Raw genomic sequence first — 18806 nt, 5'->3', positions numbered from 1 at the left:
GCGACAGTCTACCCTCATCTTACTAACGACGGCAACAACAAAGGGGTGGTGGCATGTAAGATTGAGAGTGGCCAAGAGTTTCTCATTATTAGTTAGCATCACACTTTGACAGAGCTGTGACAAGGCGAGTAGGGTGAGCTCAGGAAAGCCAGTAGCAAGCGCACTTGAAGTAGCCCTGAAGAACCGGATTATAAATTTTGCCAGCCATAATGGAGCTAGGGGCGTTCCCAGTTACCAAATACCGGTGCAATAAGAGAGCAACAGTATTTGACAGTAAAATGACGCCCTATCCGTCTAGCATACGACATTGCTTGTCTCTGCATACGCGGACGTGAGGTCATCTCGGAAATGAAATCCGAAATATAGATTAAAATTGTTGTGTTCCCGCCCGGGATCGAACCGGGGACCTTCTGCGTGTAAAGCAGACGTGATAACCGCTACACCACGGAAACGACGGTTCTTTTCGTGTACCACCCGGAGACTCGTAATAGCAACAGTTTTTCTTCTGTGTTAGCAAGGGCATCGGCTACGAGCTCCCTCCGATTCGTGAAGTTCCTATAGTAAAAGACGTCGATGAAAACAATCCAACCGCGACAGACAGGGAGAACGCTGGGTGAGCTGCAGCCCTACAGGGTGAGACCATCAAAGGTGGCGTCATTCACATGCAGTGCGTTTTCGGAACGGACAGGCTCGTTGGTCTAGGGGTATGATTCCTGCTTCGGGTGCAGGAGGTCCCGGGTTCAAATCCCGGACGAGCCCTTGCGTTTTGTACAACGGTGTGGTAACAAATCGCATGGCGGCGGCTGTTTCGCGCATTTCCAGGCCTCCAAGTCAGCGCTAAAATCCGACAACCAGTTCTGAAACAGTTTCATGTTTCATTTGAGCCATGTGCACCCAGCTGGTGGAACGTTTGAAGTTGATTTAAGTGGTCACTGCAGAGATCGTAGCAAGTGTCTTGCTGAGTGCGACGAAAACGGGTTTCCGCCCGCAATCGAACCGGGGACCTTCTGCGTGTTAGGCACGGCGCCTGGGCTCGGCGGCAGCTGCTGCTCTTTCTTTCCTTACGAGATACCGTCGATTCGCGCAGTCGTTATTGCAAAAGATGTCACCAAAGGCAATCGCTTCGTTAGCGGCACGGTGCCTGGGCTCGGCGGCAGCTCTACATGGAGGCACCAGCAGCCCAGCCAGGCCGCCGCCGGCACCGGCGCGCCGCAGCGCAAGAAGTCGGCGCCCGCCCTGCAATGCCCCCTGCCGCTGCATATTCCACCCGCCTTATATCCTCCCCATGTCTGACTCACTACCCTAAATGACACTGCAGTCGACGTGCTTATTACTATCGCAGTATTCTAGTGTCGAACCGGTATTGCAAATTTGGATTAAGCAAAAATTTATTGTGTGGTCGAGCGACACCCTCGGCTCGCTCTTCCTACATGATCGCTTCTTGCGAGGAATAATTCCTAGCGCGCCGATGGCTTCAGAGTTGGTCTTCTCGAAGTTTTGCTTCCGCACTGCATTCCGCAATCTTTTCGTTATGAGCTTCGGTTTCCCGACTTTCTTGTGTTTAGTGCGTTTGGCTTCTCTAAACCCTTAGCCACCGCTCGCCGAAATTTCCACGCTGTCATATGTCGATCTGCAGAGCTCGATGAAGGCATCGCGGCCATTCCTGAGCTCATGGAACGGCCGAATCTGTAGTTGTTTCCAGATCTCTCCCACACAACAGCCTCCCAGTAGCTTGGATTACAGGAGTACGCCACTACTCCCAGCCGCTGATTCACCTTTGAAAGCAGAATGACATGAGCTACGCGCAGCTCCGTTTTTTTTTTTTTTTTTTTTTTTTTTTGGTGTCTGACCTACTTTGAAAGACTTTGTAGTCGATTTACTTACTACTATCGCTGTTGGAAACCAGTTGATACCACACAGTATTCTAGGGACGATCAGGCAATGAAAATTTAGAATAAGTAAAACAGTATCAAAAGAAGTTGTGTGGTGGAGCAGCACATGCAATTTACGCTTCCTAGATAATCGTTACTGCATAGAATAATTCTTTTGTGTGCGGCGTCTTCAGTATCCGTCTTCTGTAAATTTTACTTGCAGTATATTGTGCAATCTTTTCGTTATGAGTTGGTGCTTGGTTTCCCGATGTTCTTTTGTTTAGTGCATTCGCCTTCTCTTAACCCTGAGAAACCACATACCGAAACTGAGGCACTGCCGGCTGTTCATAAGCAGTGTTCGATGAAGTTATTTCGCTTTTTATTCGTTGCCTTTAATATTCTTCTCATCAGTGGTGAGTGCTGCCTGCAGAAAGCGTTTATCTTGCGAATTCACGTAAAAGTTTGTGTTCCCTGTGAGGTCCACTACCTGGGATTAACTTGACTGCTCCAGGCAGGTGGCTCGTTGGTCTAGGGGTATGATTCCTGCTTTGGGTGCAGGAGGTCCCGGGTTCAAATCCCGGACGAGCCCTGCCATTTTGACCGTGCTGAAGAGTAGGTGGAACTCAGCCCCGGTTGCAGCTCCTCAATGAAGAGTAGACGCCTGTTATAGCACGTGGATATAACAAGAATGCGGCACCAGTAAAGTACGTAGGTGGAATTCGGTAGAAACGCAGACGGTAATTTTGCATGCAACGGAAAACAAGGTTGTCTTTGCGGAATATGTGCACCGTGAGTGGAGATTAAGCTTAATTGTGCGACAGTCTACCCTCATCTTACTAACGACGGCAACAACAAAGGGGTGGTGGCATGTAAGATTGAGAGTGGCCAAGAGTTTCTCATTATTAGTTAGCATCACACTTTGACAGAGCTGTGACAAGGCGAGTAGGGTGAGCTCAGGAAAGCCAGTAGCAAGCGCACTTGAAGTAGCCCTGAAGAACCGGATTATAAATTTTGCCAGCCATAATGGAGCTAGGGGCGTTCCCAGTTACCAAATACCGGTGCAATAAGAGAGCAACAGTATTTGACAGTAAAATGACGCCCTATCCGTCTAGCATACGACATTGCTTGTCTCTGCATACGCGGACGTGAGGTCATCTCGGAAATGAAATCCGAAATATAGATTAAAATTGTTGTGTTCCCGCCCGGGATCGAACCGGGGACCTTCTGCGTGTAAAGCAGACGTGATAACCGCTACACCACGGAAACGACGGTTCTTTTCGTGTACCACCCGGAGACTCGTAATAGCAACAGTTTTTCTTCTGTGTTAGCAAGGGCATCGGCTACGAGCTCCCTCCGATTCGTGAAGTTCCTATAGTAAAAGACGTCGATGAAAACAATCCAACCGCGACAGACAGGGAGAACGCTGGGTGAGCTGCAGCCCTACAGGGTGAGACCATCAAAGGTGGCGTCATTCACATGCAGTGCGTTTTCGGAACGGACAGGCTCGTTGGTCTAGGGGTATGATTCCTGCTTCGGGTGCAGGAGGTCCCGGGTTCAAATCCCGGACGAGCCCTTGCGTTTTGTACAACGGTGTGGTAACAAATCGCATGGCGGCGGCTGTTTCGCGCATTTCCAGGCCTCCAAGTCAGCGCTAAAATCCGACAACCAGTTCTGAAACAGTTTCATGTTTCATTTGAGCCATGTGCACCCTGCTGGTGGAACGTTTGAAGTTGATTTAAGTGGTCACTGCAGAGATCGTAGCAAGTGTCTTGCTGAGTGCGACGAAAACGGGTTTCCGCCCGCAATCGAACCGGGGACCTTCTGCGTGTTAGGCACGGCGCCTGGGCTCGGCGGCAGCTGCTGCTCTTTCTTTCCTTACGAGATACCGTCGATTCGCGCAGTCGTTATTGCAAAAGATGTCACCAAAGGCAATCGCTTCGTTAGCGGCACGGTGCCTGGGCTCGGCGGCAGCTCTACATGGAGGCACCAGCAGCCCAGCCAGGCCGCCGCCGGCACCGGCGCGCCGCAGCGCAAGAAGTCGGCGCCCGCCCTGCAATGCCCCCTGCCGCTGCATATTCCACCCGCCTTATATCCTCCCCATGTCTGACTCACTACCCTAAATGACACTGCAGTCGACGTGCTTATTACTATCGCAGTATTCTAGTGTCGAACCGGTATTGCAAATTTGGATTAAGCAAAAATTTATTGTGTGGTCGAGCGACACCCTCGGCTCGCTCTTCCTACATGATCGCTTCTTGCGAGGAATAATTCCTAGCGCGCCGATGGCTTCAGAGTTGGTCTTCTCGAAGTTTTGCTTCCGCACTGCATTCCGCAATCTTTTCGTTATGAGCTTCGGTTTCCCGACTTTCTTGTGTTTAGTGCGTTTGGCTTCTCTAAACCCTTAGCCACCGCTCGCCGAAATTTCCACGCTGTCATATGTCGATCTGCAGAGCTCGATGAAGGCATCGCGGCCATTCCTGAGCTCATGGAACGGCCGAATCTGTAGTTGTTTCCAGATCTCTCCCACACAACAGCCTCCCAGTAGCTTGGATTACAGGAGTACGCCACTACTCCCAGCCGCTGATTCACCTTTGAAAGCAGAATGACATGAGCTACGCGCAGCTCCGTTTTTTTTTTTTTTTTTTTTTTTTTTTTGGTGTCTGACCTACTTTGAAAGACTTTGTAGTCGATTTACTTACTACTATCGCTGTTGGAAACCAGTTGATACCACACAGTATTCTAGGGACGATCAGGCAATGAAAATTTAGAATAAGTAAAACAGTATCAAAAGAAGTTGTGTGGTGGAGCAGCACATGCAATTTACGCTTCCTAGATAATCGTTACTGCATAGAATAATTCTTTTGTGTGCGGCGTCTTCAGTATCCGTCTTCTGTAAATTTTACTTGCAGTATATTGTGCAATCTTTTCGTTATGAGTTGGTGCTTGGTTTCCCGATGTTCTTTTGTTTAGTGCATTCGCCTTCTCTTAACCCTGAGAAACCACATACCGAAACTGAGGCACTGCCGGCTGTTCATAAGCAGTGTTCGATGAAGTTATTTCGCTTTTTATTCGTTGCCTTTAATATTCTTCTCATCAGTGGTGAGTGCTGCCTGCAGAAAGCGTTTATCTTGCGAATTCACGTAAAAGTTTGTGTTCCCTGTGAGGTCCACTACCTGGGATTAACTTGACTGCTCCAGGCAGGTGGCTCGTTGGTCTAGGGGTATGATTCCTGCTTTGGGTGCAGGAGGTCCCGGGTTCAAATCCCGGACGAGCCCTGCCATTTTGACCGTGCTGAAGAGTAGGTGGAACTCAGCCCCGGTTGCAGCTCCTCAATGAAGAGTAGACGCCTGTTATAGCACGTGGATATAACAAGAATGCGGCACCAGTAAAGTACGTAGGTGGAATTCGGTAGAAACGCAGACGGTAATTTTGCATGCAACGGAAAACAAGGTTGTCTTTGCGGAATATGTGCACCGTGAGTGGAGATTAAGCTTAATTGTGCGACAGTCTACCCTCATCTTACTAACGACGGCAACAACAAAGGGGTGGTGGCATGTAAGATTGAGAGTGGCCAAGAGTTTCTCATTATTAGTTAGCATCACACTTTGACAGAGCTGTGACAAGGCGAGTAGGGTGAGCTCAGGAAAGCCAGTAGCAAGCGCACTTGAAGTAGCCCTGAAGAACCGGATTATAAATTTTGCCAGCCATAATGGAGCTAGGGGCGTTCCCAGTTACCAAATACCGGTGCAATAAGAGAGCAACAGTATTTGACAGTAAAATGACGCCCTATCCGTCTAGCATACGACATTGCTTGTCTCTGCATACGCGGACGTGAGGTCATCTCGGAAATGAAATCCGAAATATAGATTAAAATTGTTGTGTTCCCGCCCGGGATCGAACCGGGGACCTTCTGCGTGTAAAGCAGACGTGATAACCGCTACACCACGGAAACGACGGTTCTTTTCGTGTACCACCCGGAGACTCGTAATAGCAACAGTTTTTCTTCTGTGTTAGCAAGGGCATCGGCTACGAGCTCCCTCCGATTCGTGAAGTTCCTATAGTAAAAGACGTCGATGAAAACAATCCAACCGCGACAGACAGGGAGAACGCTGGGTGAGCTGCAGCCCTACAGGGTGAGACCATCAAAGGTGGCGTCATTCACATGCAGTGCGTTTTCGGAACGGACAGGCTCGTTGGTCTAGGGGTATGATTCCTGCTTCGGGTGCAGGAGGTCCCGGGTTCAAATCCCGGACGAGCCCTTGCGTTTTGTACAACGGTGTGGTAACAAATCGCATGGCGGCGGCTGTTTCGCGCATTTCCAGGCCTCCAAGTCAGCGCTAAAATCCGACAACCAGTTCTGAAACAGTTTCATGTTTCATTTGAGCCATGTGCACCCAGCTGGTGGAACGTTTGAAGTTGATTTAAGTGGTCACTGCAGAGATCGTAGCAAGTGTCTTGCTGAGTGCGACGAAAACGGGTTTCCGCCCGCAATCGAACCGGGGACCTTCTGCGTGTTAGGCACGGCGCCTGGGCTCGGCGGCAGCTGCTGCTCTTTCTTTCCTTACGAGATACCGTCGATTCGCGCAGTCGTTATTGCAAAAGATGTCACCAAAGGCAATCGCTTCGTTAGCGGCACGGTGCCTGGGCTCGGCGGCAGCTCTACATGGAGGCACCAGCAGCCCAGCCAGGCCGCCGCCGGCACCGGCGCGCCGCAGCGCAAGAAGTCGGCGCCCGCCCTGCAATGCCCCCTGCCGCTGCATATTCCACCCGCCTTATATCCTCCCCATGTCTGACTCACTACCCTAAATGACACTGCAGTCGACGTGCTTATTACTATCGCAGTATTCTAGTGTCGAACCGGTATTGCAAATTTGGATTAAGCAAAAATTTATTGTGTGGTCGAGCGACACCCTCGGCTCGCTCTTCCTACATGATCGCTTCTTGCGAGGAATAATTCCTAGCGCGCCGATGGCTTCAGAGTTGGTCTTCTCGAAGTTTTGCTTCCGCACTGCATTCCGCAATCTTTTCGTTATGAGCTTCGGTTTCCCGACTTTCTTGTGTTTAGTGCGTTTGGCTTCTCTAAACCCTTAGCCACCGCTCGCCGAAATTTCCACGCTGTCATATGTCGATCTGCAGAGCTCGATGAAGGCATCGCGGCCATTCCTGAGCTCATGGAACGGCCGAATCTGTAGTTGTTTCCAGATCTCTCCCACACAACAGCCTCCCAGTAGCTTGGATTACAGGAGTACGCCACTACTCCCAGCCGCTGATTCACCTTTGAAAGCAGAATGACATGAGCTACGCGCAGCTCCGTTTTTTTTTTTTTTTTTTTTTTTTTTTGGTGTCTGACCTACTTTGAAAGACTTTGTAGTCGATTTACTTACTACTATCGCTGTTGGAAACCAGTTGATACCACACAGTATTCTAGGGACGATCAGGCAATGAAAATTTAGAATAAGTAAAACAGTATCAAAAGAAGTTGTGTGGTGGAGCAGCACATGCAATTTACGCTTCCTAGATAATCGTTACTGCATAGAATAATTCTTTTGTGTGCGGCGTCTTCAGTATCCGTCTTCTGTAAATTTTACTTGCAGTATATTGTGCAATCTTTTCGTTATGAGTTGGTGCTTGGTTTCCCGATGTTCTTTTGTTTAGTGCATTCGCCTTCTCTTAACCCTGAGAAACCACATACCGAAACTGAGGCACTGCCGGCTGTTCATAAGCAGTGTTCGATGAAGTTATTTCGCTTTTTATTCGTTGCCTTTAATATTCTTCTCATCAGTGGTGAGTGCTGCCTGCAGAAAGCGTTTATCTTGCGAATTCACGTAAAAGTTTGTGTTCCCTGTGAGGTCCACTACCTGGGATTAACTTGACTGCTCCAGGCAGGTGGCTCGTTGGTCTAGGGGTATGATTCCTGCTTTGGGTGCAGGAGGTCCCGGGTTCAAATCCCGGACGAGCCCTGCCATTTTGACCGTGCTGAAGAGTAGGTGGAACTCAGCCCCGGTTGCAGCTCCTCAATGAAGAGTAGACGCCTGTTATAGCACGTGGATATAACAAGAATGCGGCACCAGTAAAGTACGTAGGTGGAATTCGGTAGAAACGCAGACGGTAATTTTGCATGCAACGGAAAACAAGGTTGTCTTTGCGGAATATGTGCACCGTGAGTGGAGATTAAGCTTAATTGTGCGACAGTCTACCCTCATCTTACTAACGACGGCAACAACAAAGGGGTGGTGGCATGTAAGATTGAGAGTGGCCAAGAGTTTCTCATTATTAGTTAGCATCACACTTTGACAGAGCTGTGACAAGGCGAGTAGGGTGAGCTCAGGAAAGCCAGTAGCAAGCGCACTTGAAGTAGCCCTGAAGAACCGGATTATAAATTTTGCCAGCCATAATGGAGCTAGGGGCGTTCCCAGTTACCAAATACCGGTGCAATAAGAGAGCAACAGTATTTGACAGTAAAATGACGCCCTATCCGTCTAGCATACGACATTGCTTGTCTCTGCATACGCGGACGTGAGGTCATCTCGGAAATGAAATCCGAAATATAGATTAAAATTGTTGTGTTCCCGCCCGGGATCGAACCGGGGACCTTCTGCGTGTAAAGCAGACGTGATAACCGCTACACCACGGAAACGACGGTTCTTTTCGTGTACCACCCGGAGACTCGTAATAGCAACAGTTTTTCTTCTGTGTTAGCAAGGGCATCGGCTACGAGCTCCCTCCGATTCGTGAAGTTCCTATAGTAAAAGACGTCGATGAAAACAATCCAACCGCGACAGACAGGGAGAACGCTGGGTGAGCTGCAGCCCTACAGGGTGAGACCATCAAAGGTGGCGTCATTCACATGCAGTGCGTTTTCGGAACGGACAGGCTCGTTGGTCTAGGGGTATGATTCCTGCTTCGGGTGCAGGAGGTCCCGGGTTCAAATCCCGGACGAGCCCTTGCGTTTTGTACAACGGTGTGGTAACAAATCGCATGGCGGCGGCTGTTTCGCGCATTTCCAGGCCTCCAAGTCAGCGCTAAAATCCGACAACCAGTTCTGAAACAGTTTCATGTTTCATTTGAGCCATGTGCACCCTGCTGGTGGAACGTTTGAAGTTGATTTAAGTGGTCACTGCAGAGATCGTAGCAAGTGTCTTGCTGAGTGCGACGAAAACGGGTTTCCGCCCGCAATCGAACCGGGGACCTTCTGCGTGTTAGGCACGGCGCCTGGGCTCGGCGGCAGCTGCTGCTCTTTCTTTCCTTACGAGATACCGTCGATTCGCGCAGTCGTTATTGCAAAAGATGTCACCAAAGGCAATCGCTTCGTTAGCGGCACGGTGCCTGGGCTCGGCGGCAGCTCTACATGGAGGCACCAGCAGCCCAGCCAGGCCGCCGCCGGCACCGGCGCGCCGCAGCGCAAGAAGTCGGCGCCCGCCCTGCAATGCCCCCTGCCGCTGCATATTCCACCCGCCTTATATCCTCCCCATGTCTGACTCACTACCCTAAATGACACTGCAGTCGACGTGCTTATTACTATCGCAGTATTCTAGTGTCGAACCGGTATTGCAAATTTGGATTAAGCAAAAATTTATTGTGTGGTCGAGCGACACCCTCGGCTCGCTCTTCCTACATGATCGCTTCTTGCGAGGAATAATTCCTAGCGCGCCGATGGCTTCAGAGTTGGTCTTCTCGAAGTTTTGCTTCCGCACTGCATTCCGCAATCTTTTCGTTATGAGCTTCGGTTTCCCGACTTTCTTGTGTTTAGTGCGTTTGGCTTCTCTAAACCCTTAGCCACCGCTCGCCGAAATTTCCACGCTGTCATATGTCGATCTGCAGAGCTCGATGAAGGCATCGCGGCCATTCCTGAGCTCATGGAACGGCCGAATCTGTAGTTGTTTCCAGATCTCTCCCACACAACAGCCTCCCAGTAGCTTGGATTACAGGAGTACGCCACTACTCCCAGCCGCTGATTCACCTTTGAAAGCAGAATGACATGAGCTACGCGCAGCTCCGTTTTTTTTTTTTTTTTTTTTTTTTTTTTGGTGTCTGACCTACTTTGAAAGACTTTGTAGTCGATTTACTTACTACTATCGCTGTTGGAAACCAGTTGATACCACACAGTATTCTAGGGACGATCAGGCAATGAAAATTTAGAATAAGTAAAACAGTATCAAAAGAAGTTGTGTGGTGGAGCAGCACATGCAATTTACGCTTCCTAGATAATCGTTACTGCATAGAATAATTCTTTTGTGTGCGGCGTCTTCAGTATCCGTCTTCTGTAAATTTTACTTGCAGTATATTGTGCAATCTTTTCGTTATGAGTTGGTGCTTGGTTTCCCGATGTTCTTTTGTTTAGTGCATTCGCCTTCTCTTAACCCTGAGAAACCACATACCGAAACTGAGGCACTGCCGGCTGTTCATAAGCAGTGTTCGATGAAGTTATTTCGCTTTTTATTCGTTGCCTTTAATATTCTTCTCATCAGTGGTGAGTGCTGCCTGCAGAAAGCGTTTATCTTGCGAATTCACGTAAAAGTTTGTGTTCCCTGTGAGGTCCACTACCTGGGATTAACTTGACTGCTCCAGGCAGGTGGCTCGTTGGTCTAGGGGTATGATTCCTGCTTTGGGTGCAGGAGGTCCCGGGTTCAAATCCCGGACGAGCCCTGCCATTTTGACCGTGCTGAAGAGTAGGTGGAACTCAGCCCCGGTTGCAGCTCCTCAATGAAGAGTAGACGCCTGTTATAGCACGTGGATATAACAAGAATGCGGCACCAGTAAAGTACGTAGGTGGAATTCGGTAGAAACGCAGACGGTAATTTTGCATGCAACGGAAAACAAGGTTGTCTTTGCGGAATATGTGCACCGTGAGTGGAGATTAAGCTTAATTGTGCGACAGTCTACCCTCATCTTACTAACGACGGCAACAACAAAGGGGTGGTGGCATGTAAGATTGAGAGTGGCCAAGAGTTTCTCATTATTAGTTAGCATCACACTTTGACAGAGCTGTGACAAGGCGAGTAGGGTGAGCTCAGGAAAGCCAGTAGCAAGCGCACTTGAAGTAGCCCTGAAGAACCGGATTATAAATTTTGCCAGCCATAATGGAGCTAGGGGCGTTCCCAGTTACCAAATACCGGTGCAATAAGAGAGCAACAGTATTTGACAGTAAAATGACGCCCTATCCGTCTAGCATACGACATTGCTTGTCTCTGCATACGCGGACGTGAGGTCATCTCGGAAATGAAATCCGAAATATAGATTAAAATTGTTGTGTTCCCGCCCGGGATCGAACCGGGGACCTTCTGCGTGTAAAGCAGACGTGATAACCGCTACACCACGGAAACGACGGTTCTTTTCGTGTACCACCCGGAGACTCGTAATAGCAACAGTTTTTCTTCTGTGTTAGCAAGGGCATCGGCTACGAGCTCCCTCCGATTCGTGAAGTTCCTATAGTAAAAGACGTCGATGAAAACAATCCAACCGCGACAGACAGGGAGAACGCTGGGTGAGCTGCAGCCCTACAGGGTGAGACCATCAAAGGTGGCGTCATTCACATGCAGTGCGTTTTCGGAACGGACAGGCTCGTTGGTCTAGGGGTATGATTCCTGCTTCGGGTGCAGGAGGTCCCGGGTTCAAATCCCGGACGAGCCCTTGCGTTTTGTACAACGGTGTGGTAACAAATCGCATGGCGGCGGCTGTTTCGCGCATTTCCAGGCCTCCAAGTCAGCGCTAAAATCCGACAACCAGTTCTGAAACAGTTTCATGTTTCATTTGAGCCATGTGCACCCAGCTGGTGGAACGTTTGAAGTTGATTTAAGTGGTCACTGCAGAGATCGTAGCAAGTGTCTTGCTGAGTGCGACGAAAACGGGTTTCCGCCCGCAATCGAACCGGGGACCTTCTGCGTGTTAGGCACGGCGCCTGGGCTCGGCGGCAGCTGCTGCTCTTTCTTTCCTTACGAGATACCGTCGATTCGCGCAGTCGTTATTGCAAAAGATGTCACCAAAGGCAATCGCTTCGTTAGCGGCACGGTGCCTGGGCTCGGCGGCAGCTCTACATGGAGGCACCAGCAGCCCAGCCAGGCCGCCGCCGGCACCGGCGCGCCGCAGCGCAAGAAGTCGGCGCCCGCCCTGCAATGCCCCCTGCCGCTGCATATTCCACCCGCCTTATATCCTCCCCATGTCTGACTCACTACCCTAAATGACACTGCAGTCGACGTGCTTATTACTATCGCAGTATTCTAGTGTCGAACCGGTATTGCAAATTTGGATTAAGCAAAAATTTATTGTGTGGTCGAGCGACACCCTCGGCTCGCTCTTCCTACATGATCGCTTCTTGCGAGGAATAATTCCTAGCGCGCCGATGGCTTCAGAGTTGGTCTTCTCGAAGTTTTGCTTCCGCACTGCATTCCGCAATCTTTTCGTTATGAGCTTCGGTTTCCCGACTTTCTTGTGTTTAGTGCGTTTGGCTTCTCTAAACCCTTAGCCACCGCTCGCCGAAATTTCCACGCTGTCATATGTCGATCTGCAGAGCTCGATGAAGGCATCGCGGCCATTCCTGAGCTCATGGAACGGCCGAATCTGTAGTTGTTTCCAGATCTCTCCCACACAACAGCCTCCCAGTAGCTTGGATTACAGGAGTACGCCACTACTCCCAGCCGCTGATTCACCTTTGAAAGCAGAATGACATGAGCTACGCGCAGCTCCGTTTTTTTTTTTTTTTTTTTTTTTTTTTGGTGTCTGACCTACTTTGAAAGACTTTGTAGTCGATTTACTTACTACTATCGCTGTTGGAAACCAGTTGATACCACACAGTATTCTAGGGACGATCAGGCAATGAAAATTTAGAATAAGTAAAACAGTATCAAAAGAAGTTGTGTGGTGGAGCAGCACATGCAATTTACGCTTCCTAGATAATCGTTACTGCATAGAATAATTCTTTTGTGTGCGGCGTCTTCAGTATCCGTCTTCTGTAAATTTTACTTGCAGTATATTGTGCAATCTTTTCGTTATGAGTTGGTGCTTGGTTTCCCGATGTTCTTTTGTTTAGTGCATTCGCCTTCTCTTAACCCTGAGAAACCACATACCGAAACTGAGGCACTGCCGGCTGTTCATAAGCAGTGTTCGATGAAGTTATTTCGCTTTTTATTCGTTGCCTTTAATATTCTTCTCATCAGTGGTGAGTGCTGCCTGCAGAAAGCGTTTATCTTGCGAATTCACGTAAAAGTTTGTGTTCCCTGTGAGGTCCACTACCTGGGATTAACTTGACTGCTCCAGGCAGGTGGCTCGTTGGTCTAGGGGTATGATTCCTGCTTTGGGTGCAGGAGGTCCCGGGTTCAAATCCCGGACGAGCCCTGCCATTTTGACCGTGCTGAAGAGTAGGTGGAACTCAGCCCCGGTTGCAGCTCCTCAATGAAGAGTAGACGCCTGTTATAGCACGTGGATATAACAAGAATGCGGCACCAGTAAAGTACGTAGGTGGAATTCGGTAGAAACGCAGACGGTAATTTTGCATGCAACGGAAAACAAGGTTGTCTTTGCGGAATATGTGCACCGTGAGTGGAGATTAAGCTTAATTGTGCGACAGTCTACCCTCATCTTACTAACGACGGCAACAACAAAGGGGTGGTGGCATGTAAGATTGAGAGTGGCCAAGAGTTTCTCATTATTAGTTAGCATCACACTTTGACAGAGCTGTGACAAGGCGAGTAGGGTGAGCTCAGGAAAGCCAGTAGCAAGCGCACTTGAAGTAGCCCTGAAGAACCGGATTATAAATTTTGCCAGCCATAATGGAGCTAGGGGCGTTCCCAGTTACCAAATACCGGTGCAATAAGAGAGCAACAGTATTTGACAGTAAAATGACGCCCTATCCGTCTAGCATACGACATTGCTTGTCTCTGCATACGCGGACGTGAGGTCATCTCGGAAATGAAATCCGAAATATAGATTAAAATTGTTGTGTTCCCGCCCGGGATCGAACCGGGGACCTTCTGCGTGTAAAGCAGACGTGATAACCGCTACACCACGGAAACGACGGTTCTTTTCGTGTACCACCCGGAGACTCGTAATAGCAACAGTTTTTCTTCTGTGTTAGCAAGGGCATCGGCTACGAGCTCCCTCCGATTCGTGAAGTTCCTATAGTAAAAGACGTCGATGAAAACAATCCAACCGCGACAGACAGGGAGAACGCTGGGTGAGCTGCAGCCCTACAGGGTGAGACCATCAAAGGTGGCGTCATTCACATGCAGTGCGTTTTCGGAACGGACAGGCTCGTTGGTCTAGGGGTATGATTCCTGCTTCGGGTGCAGGAGGTCCCGGGTTCAAATCCCGGACGAGCCCTTGCGTTTTGTACAACGGTGTGGTAACAAATCGCATGGCGGCGGCTGTTTCGCGCATTTCCAGGCCTCCAAGTCAGCGCTAAAATCCGACAACCAGTTCTGAAACAGTTTCATGTTTCATTTGAGCCATGTGCACCCTGCTGGTGGAACGTTTGAAGTTGATTTAAGTGGTCACTGCAGAGATCGTAGCAAGTGTCTTGCTGAGTGCGACGAAAACGGGTTTCCGCCCGCAATCGAACCGGGGACCTTCTGCGTGTTAGGCACGGCGCCTGGGCTCGGCGGCAGCTGCTGCTCTTTCTTTCCTTACGAGATACCGTCGATTCGCGCAGTCGTTATTGCAAAAGATGTCACCAAAGGCAATCGCTTCGTTAGCGGCACGGTGCCTGGGCTCGGCGGCAGCTCTACATGGAGGCACCAGCAGCCCAGCCAGGCCGCCGCCGGCACCGGCGCGCCGCAGCGCAAGAAGTCGGCGCCCGCCCTGCAATGCCCCCTGCCGCTGCATATTCCACCCGCCTTATATCCTCCCCATGTCTGACTCACTACCCTAAATGACACTGCAGTCGACGTGCTTATTACTATCGCAGTATTCTAGTGTCGAACCGGTATTGCAAATTTGGATTAAGCAAAAATTTATTGTGTGGTCGAGCGACACCCTCGGCTCGCTCTTCCTACATGATCGCTTCTTGCGAGGAATAATTCCTAGCGCGCCGATGGCTTCAGAGTTGGTCTTCTCGAAGTTTTGCTTCCGCACTGCATTCCGCAATCTTTTCGTTATGAGCTTCGGTTTCCCGACTTTCTTGTGTTTAGTGCGTTTGGCTTCTCTAAACCCTTAGCCACCGCTCGCCGAAATTTCCACGCTGTCATATGTCGATCTGCAGAGCTCGATGAAGGCATCGCGGCCATTCCTGAGCTCATGGAACGGCCGAATCTGTAGTTGTTTCCAGATCTCTCCCACACAACAGCCTCCCAGTAGCTTGGATTACAGGAGTACGCCACTACTCCCAGCCGCTGATTCACCTTTGAAAGCAGAATGACATGAGCTACGCGCAGCTCCGTTTTTTTTTTTTTTTTTTTTTTTTTTTTGGTGTCTGACCTACTTTGAAAGACTTTGTAGTCGATTTACTTACTACTATCGCTGTTGGAAACCAGTTGATACCACACAGTATTCTAGGGACGATCAGGCAATGAAAATTTAGAATAAGTAAAACAGTATCAAAAGAAGTTGTGTGGTGGAGCAGCACATGCAATTTACGCTTCCTAGATAATCGTTACTGCATAGAATAATTCTTTTGTGTGCGGCGTCTTCAGTATCCGTCTTCTGTAAATTTTACTTGCAGTATATTGTGCAATCTTTTCGTTATGAGTTGGTGCTTGGTTTCCCGATGTTCTTTTGTTTAGTGCATTCGCCTTCTCTTAACCCTGAGAAACCACATACCGAAACTGAGGCACTGCCGGCTGTTCATAAGCAGTGTTCGATGAAGTTATTTCGCTTTTTATTCGTTGCCTTTAATATTCTTCTCATCAGTGGTGAGTGCTGCCTGCAGAAAGCGTTTATCTTGCGAATTCACGTAAAAGTTTGTGTTCCCTGTGAGGTCCACTACCTGGGATTAACTTGACTGCTCCAGGCAGGTGGCTCGTTGGTCTAGGGGTATGATTCCTGCTTTGGGTGCAGGAGGTCCCGGGTTCAAATCCCGGACGAGCCCTGCCATTTTGACCGTGCTGAAGAGTAGGTGGAACTCAGCCCCGGTTGCAGCTCCTCAATGAAGAGTAGACGCCTGTTATAGCACGTGGATATAACAAGAATGCGGCACCAGTAAAGTACGTAGGTGGAATTCGGTAGAAACGCAGACGGTAATTTTGCATGCAACGGAAAACAAGGTTGTCTTTGCGGAATATGTGCACCGTGAGTGGAGATTAAGCTTAATTGTGCGACAGTCTACCCTCATCTTACTAACGACGGCAACAACAAAGGGGTGGTGGCATGTAAGATTGAGAGTGGCCAAGAGTTTCTCATTATTAGTTAGCATCACACTTTGACAGAGCTGTGACAAGGCGAGTAGGGTGAGCTCAGGAAAGCCAGTAGCAAGCGCACTTGAAGTAGCCCTGAAGAACCGGATTATAAATTTTGCCAGCCATAATGGAGCTAGGGGCGTTCCCAGTTACCAAATACCGGTGCAATAAGAGAGCAACAGTATTTGACAGTAAAATGACGCCCTATCCGTCTAGCATACGACATTGCTTGTCTCTGCATACGCGGACGTGAGGTCATCTCGGAAATGAAATCCGAAATATAGATTAAAATTGTTGTGTTCCCGCCCGGGATCGAACCGGGGACCTTCTGCGTGTAAAGCAGACGTGATAACCGCTACACCACGGAAACGACGGTTCTTTTCGTGTACCACCCGGAGACTCGTAATAGCAACAGTTTTTCTTCTGTGTTAGCAAGGGCATCGGCTACGAGCTCCCTCCGATTCGTGAAGTTCCTATAGTAAAAGACGTCGATGAAAACAATCCAACCGCGACAGACAGGGAGAACGCTGGGTGAGCTGCAGCCCTACAGGGTGAGACCATCAAAGGTGGCGTCATTCACATGCAGTGCGTTTTCGGAACGGACAGGCTCGTTGGTCTAGGGGTATGATTCCTGCTTCGGGTGCAGGAGGTCCCGGGTTCAAATCCCGGACGAGCCCTTGCGTTTTGTACAACGGTGTGGTAACAAATCGCATGGCGGCGGCTGTTTCGCGCATTTCCAGGCCTCCAAGTCAGCGCTAAAATCCGACAACCAGTTCTGAAACAGTTTCATGTTTCATTTGAGCCATGTGCACCCAGCTGGTGGAACGTTTGAAGTTGATTTAAGTGGTCACTGCAGAGATCGTAGCAAGTGTCTTGCTGAGTGCGACGAAAACGGGTTTCCGCCCGCAATCGAACCGGGGACCTTCTGCGTGTTAGGCACGGCGCCTGGGCTCGGCGGCAGCTGCTGCTCTTTCTTTCCTTACGAGATACCGTCGATTCGCGCAGTCGTTATTGCAAAAGATGTCACCAAAGGCAATCGCTTCGTTAGCGGCACGGTGCCTGGGCTCGGCGGCAGCTCTACATGGAGGCACCAGCAGCCCAGCCAGGCCGCCGCCGGCACCGGCGCGCCGCAGCGCAAGAAGTCGGCGCCCGCCCTGCAATGCCCCCTGCCGCTGCATATTCCACCCGCCTTATATCCTCCCCATGTCTGACTCACTACCCTAAATGACACTGCAGTCGACGTGCTTATTACTATCGCAGTATTCTAGTGTCGAACCGGTATTGCAAATTTGGATTAAGCAAAAATTTATTGTGTGGTCGAGCGACACCCTCGGCTCGCTCTTCCTACATGATCGCTTCTTGCGAGGAATAATTCCTAGCGCGCCGATGGCTTCAGAGTTGGTCTTCTCGAAGTTTTGCTTCCGCACTGCATTCCGCAATCTTTTCGTTATGAGCTTCGGTTTCCCGACTTTCTTGTGTTTAGTGCGTTTGGCTTCTCTAAACCCTTAGCCACCGCTCGCCGAAATTTCCACGCTGTCATATGTCGATCTGCAGAGCTCGATGAAGGCATCGCGGCCATTCCTGAGCTCATGGAACGGCCGAATCTGTAGTTGTTTCCAGATCTCTCCCACACAACAGCCTCCCAGTAGCTTGGATTACAGGAGTACGCCACTACTCCCAGCCGCTGATTCACCTTTGAAAGCAGAATGACATGAGCTACGCGCAGCTCCGTTTTTTTTTTTTTTTTTTTTTTTTTTTGGTGTCTGACCTACTTTGAAAGACTTTGTAGTCGATTTACTTACTACTATCGCTGTTGGAAACCAGTTGATACCACACAGTATTCTAGGGACGATCAGGCAATGAAAATTTAGAATAAGTAAAACAGTATCAAAAGAAGTTGTGTGGTGGAGCAGCACATGCAATTTACGCTTCCTAGATAATCGTTACTGCATAGAATAATTCTTTTGTGTGCGGCGTCTTCAGTATCCGTCTTCTGTAAATTTTACTTGCAGTATATTGTGCAATCTTTTCGTTATGAGTTGGTGCTTGGTTTCCCGATGTTCTTTTGTTTAGTGCATTCGCCTTCTCTTAACCCTGAGAAACCACATACCGAAACTGAGGCACTGCCGGCTGTTCATAAGCAGTGTTCGATGAAGTTATTTCGCTTTTTATTCGTTGCCTTTAATATTCTTCTCATCAGTGGTGAGTGCTGCCTGCAGAAAGCGTTTATCTTGCGAATTCACGTAAAAGTTTGTGTTCCCTGTGAGGTCCACTACCTGGGATTAACTTGACTGCTCCAGGCAGGTGGCTCGTTGGTCTAGGGGTATGATTCCTGCTTTGGGTGCAGGAGGTCCCGGGTTCAAATCCCGGACGAGCCCTGCCATTTTGACCGTGCTGAAGAGTAGGTGGAACTCAGCCCCGGTTGCAGCTCCTCAATGAAGAGTAGACGCCTGTTATAGCACGTGGATATAACAAGAATGCGGCACCAGTAAAGTACGTAGGTGGAATTCGGTAGAAACGCAGACGGTAATTTTGCATGCAACGGAAAACAAGGTTGTCTTTGCGGAATATGTGCACCGTGAGTGGAGATTAAGCTTAATTGTGCGACAGT

The 18806-nt window shown here is 49.4% G+C and overlaps 1 protein-coding gene and 21 non-coding genes across 22 annotated transcripts in view; 15 read left to right on the top strand and 7 right to left on the bottom strand.

Moving 5' to 3' along the window:
• Positions 1 to 18806, top strand: part of LOC126130822 (mucin-19-like) — a 162498-nt gene that overhangs the window by 43170 nt on the left and 100522 nt on the right. Inside the window, exons 18-24 of the mRNA XM_049915167.1 lie at positions 1131 to 1238; positions 3816 to 3923; positions 6502 to 6609; positions 9187 to 9294; positions 11873 to 11980; positions 14558 to 14665; positions 17244 to 17351. Of these exons, the coding sequence (XP_049771124.1) occupies positions 1131 to 1238; positions 3816 to 3923; positions 6502 to 6609; positions 9187 to 9294; positions 11873 to 11980; positions 14558 to 14665; positions 17244 to 17351 (756 nt within the window). The remainder of the gene's footprint in view (positions 1 to 1130; positions 1239 to 3815; positions 3924 to 6501; positions 6610 to 9186; positions 9295 to 11872; positions 11981 to 14557; positions 14666 to 17243; positions 17352 to 18806) is intronic.
• On the bottom strand, positions 380 to 452 carry Trnav-uac (transfer RNA valine (anticodon UAC)). The gene has a single exon. It is a non-coding gene; the product is annotated as a tRNA-Val (tRNA).
• On the top strand, positions 688 to 759 carry Trnap-cgg (transfer RNA proline (anticodon CGG)). Its single transcript has one exon. It is a non-coding gene; the product is annotated as a tRNA-Pro (tRNA).
• Positions 2389 to 2460, top strand: Trnap-ugg (transfer RNA proline (anticodon UGG)). The gene has a single exon. It is a non-coding gene; the product is annotated as a tRNA-Pro (tRNA).
• On the bottom strand, positions 3065 to 3137 carry Trnav-uac (transfer RNA valine (anticodon UAC)). The gene has a single exon. It is a non-coding gene; the product is annotated as a tRNA-Val (tRNA).
• On the top strand, positions 3373 to 3444 carry Trnap-cgg (transfer RNA proline (anticodon CGG)). Its single transcript has one exon. It is a non-coding gene; the product is annotated as a tRNA-Pro (tRNA).
• On the top strand, positions 5075 to 5146 carry Trnap-ugg (transfer RNA proline (anticodon UGG)). The gene has a single exon. It is a non-coding gene; the product is annotated as a tRNA-Pro (tRNA).
• On the bottom strand, positions 5751 to 5823 carry Trnav-uac (transfer RNA valine (anticodon UAC)). The gene has a single exon. It is a non-coding gene; the product is annotated as a tRNA-Val (tRNA).
• Trnap-cgg (transfer RNA proline (anticodon CGG)) lies at positions 6059 to 6130 on the top strand. The gene has a single exon. It is a non-coding gene; the product is annotated as a tRNA-Pro (tRNA).
• Trnap-ugg (transfer RNA proline (anticodon UGG)) lies at positions 7760 to 7831 on the top strand. The gene has a single exon. It is a non-coding gene; the product is annotated as a tRNA-Pro (tRNA).
• On the bottom strand, positions 8436 to 8508 carry Trnav-uac (transfer RNA valine (anticodon UAC)). Its single transcript has one exon. It is a non-coding gene; the product is annotated as a tRNA-Val (tRNA).
• Trnap-cgg (transfer RNA proline (anticodon CGG)) lies at positions 8744 to 8815 on the top strand. Its single transcript has one exon. It is a non-coding gene; the product is annotated as a tRNA-Pro (tRNA).
• Trnap-ugg (transfer RNA proline (anticodon UGG)) lies at positions 10446 to 10517 on the top strand. The gene has a single exon. It is a non-coding gene; the product is annotated as a tRNA-Pro (tRNA).
• Trnav-uac (transfer RNA valine (anticodon UAC)) lies at positions 11122 to 11194 on the bottom strand. Its single transcript has one exon. It is a non-coding gene; the product is annotated as a tRNA-Val (tRNA).
• Positions 11430 to 11501, top strand: Trnap-cgg (transfer RNA proline (anticodon CGG)). Its single transcript has one exon. It is a non-coding gene; the product is annotated as a tRNA-Pro (tRNA).
• Positions 13131 to 13202, top strand: Trnap-ugg (transfer RNA proline (anticodon UGG)). Its single transcript has one exon. It is a non-coding gene; the product is annotated as a tRNA-Pro (tRNA).
• On the bottom strand, positions 13807 to 13879 carry Trnav-uac (transfer RNA valine (anticodon UAC)). The gene has a single exon. It is a non-coding gene; the product is annotated as a tRNA-Val (tRNA).
• On the top strand, positions 14115 to 14186 carry Trnap-cgg (transfer RNA proline (anticodon CGG)). The gene has a single exon. It is a non-coding gene; the product is annotated as a tRNA-Pro (tRNA).
• On the top strand, positions 15817 to 15888 carry Trnap-ugg (transfer RNA proline (anticodon UGG)). The gene has a single exon. It is a non-coding gene; the product is annotated as a tRNA-Pro (tRNA).
• On the bottom strand, positions 16493 to 16565 carry Trnav-uac (transfer RNA valine (anticodon UAC)). The gene has a single exon. It is a non-coding gene; the product is annotated as a tRNA-Val (tRNA).
• Positions 16801 to 16872, top strand: Trnap-cgg (transfer RNA proline (anticodon CGG)). The gene has a single exon. It is a non-coding gene; the product is annotated as a tRNA-Pro (tRNA).
• Positions 18502 to 18573, top strand: Trnap-ugg (transfer RNA proline (anticodon UGG)). The gene has a single exon. It is a non-coding gene; the product is annotated as a tRNA-Pro (tRNA).

The sequence above is a fragment of the Schistocerca cancellata genome, unplaced genomic scaffold (genome assembly GCF_023864275.1).
Source record: "Schistocerca cancellata isolate TAMUIC-IGC-003103 unplaced genomic scaffold, iqSchCanc2.1 HiC_scaffold_562, whole genome shotgun sequence".
Taxonomy (NCBI): domain Eukaryota; kingdom Metazoa; phylum Arthropoda; class Insecta; order Orthoptera; family Acrididae; genus Schistocerca; species Schistocerca cancellata.
Note: the sequence above shows the minus strand (reverse complement) of the source record. Positions and strands in the feature narration are given on the sequence as shown.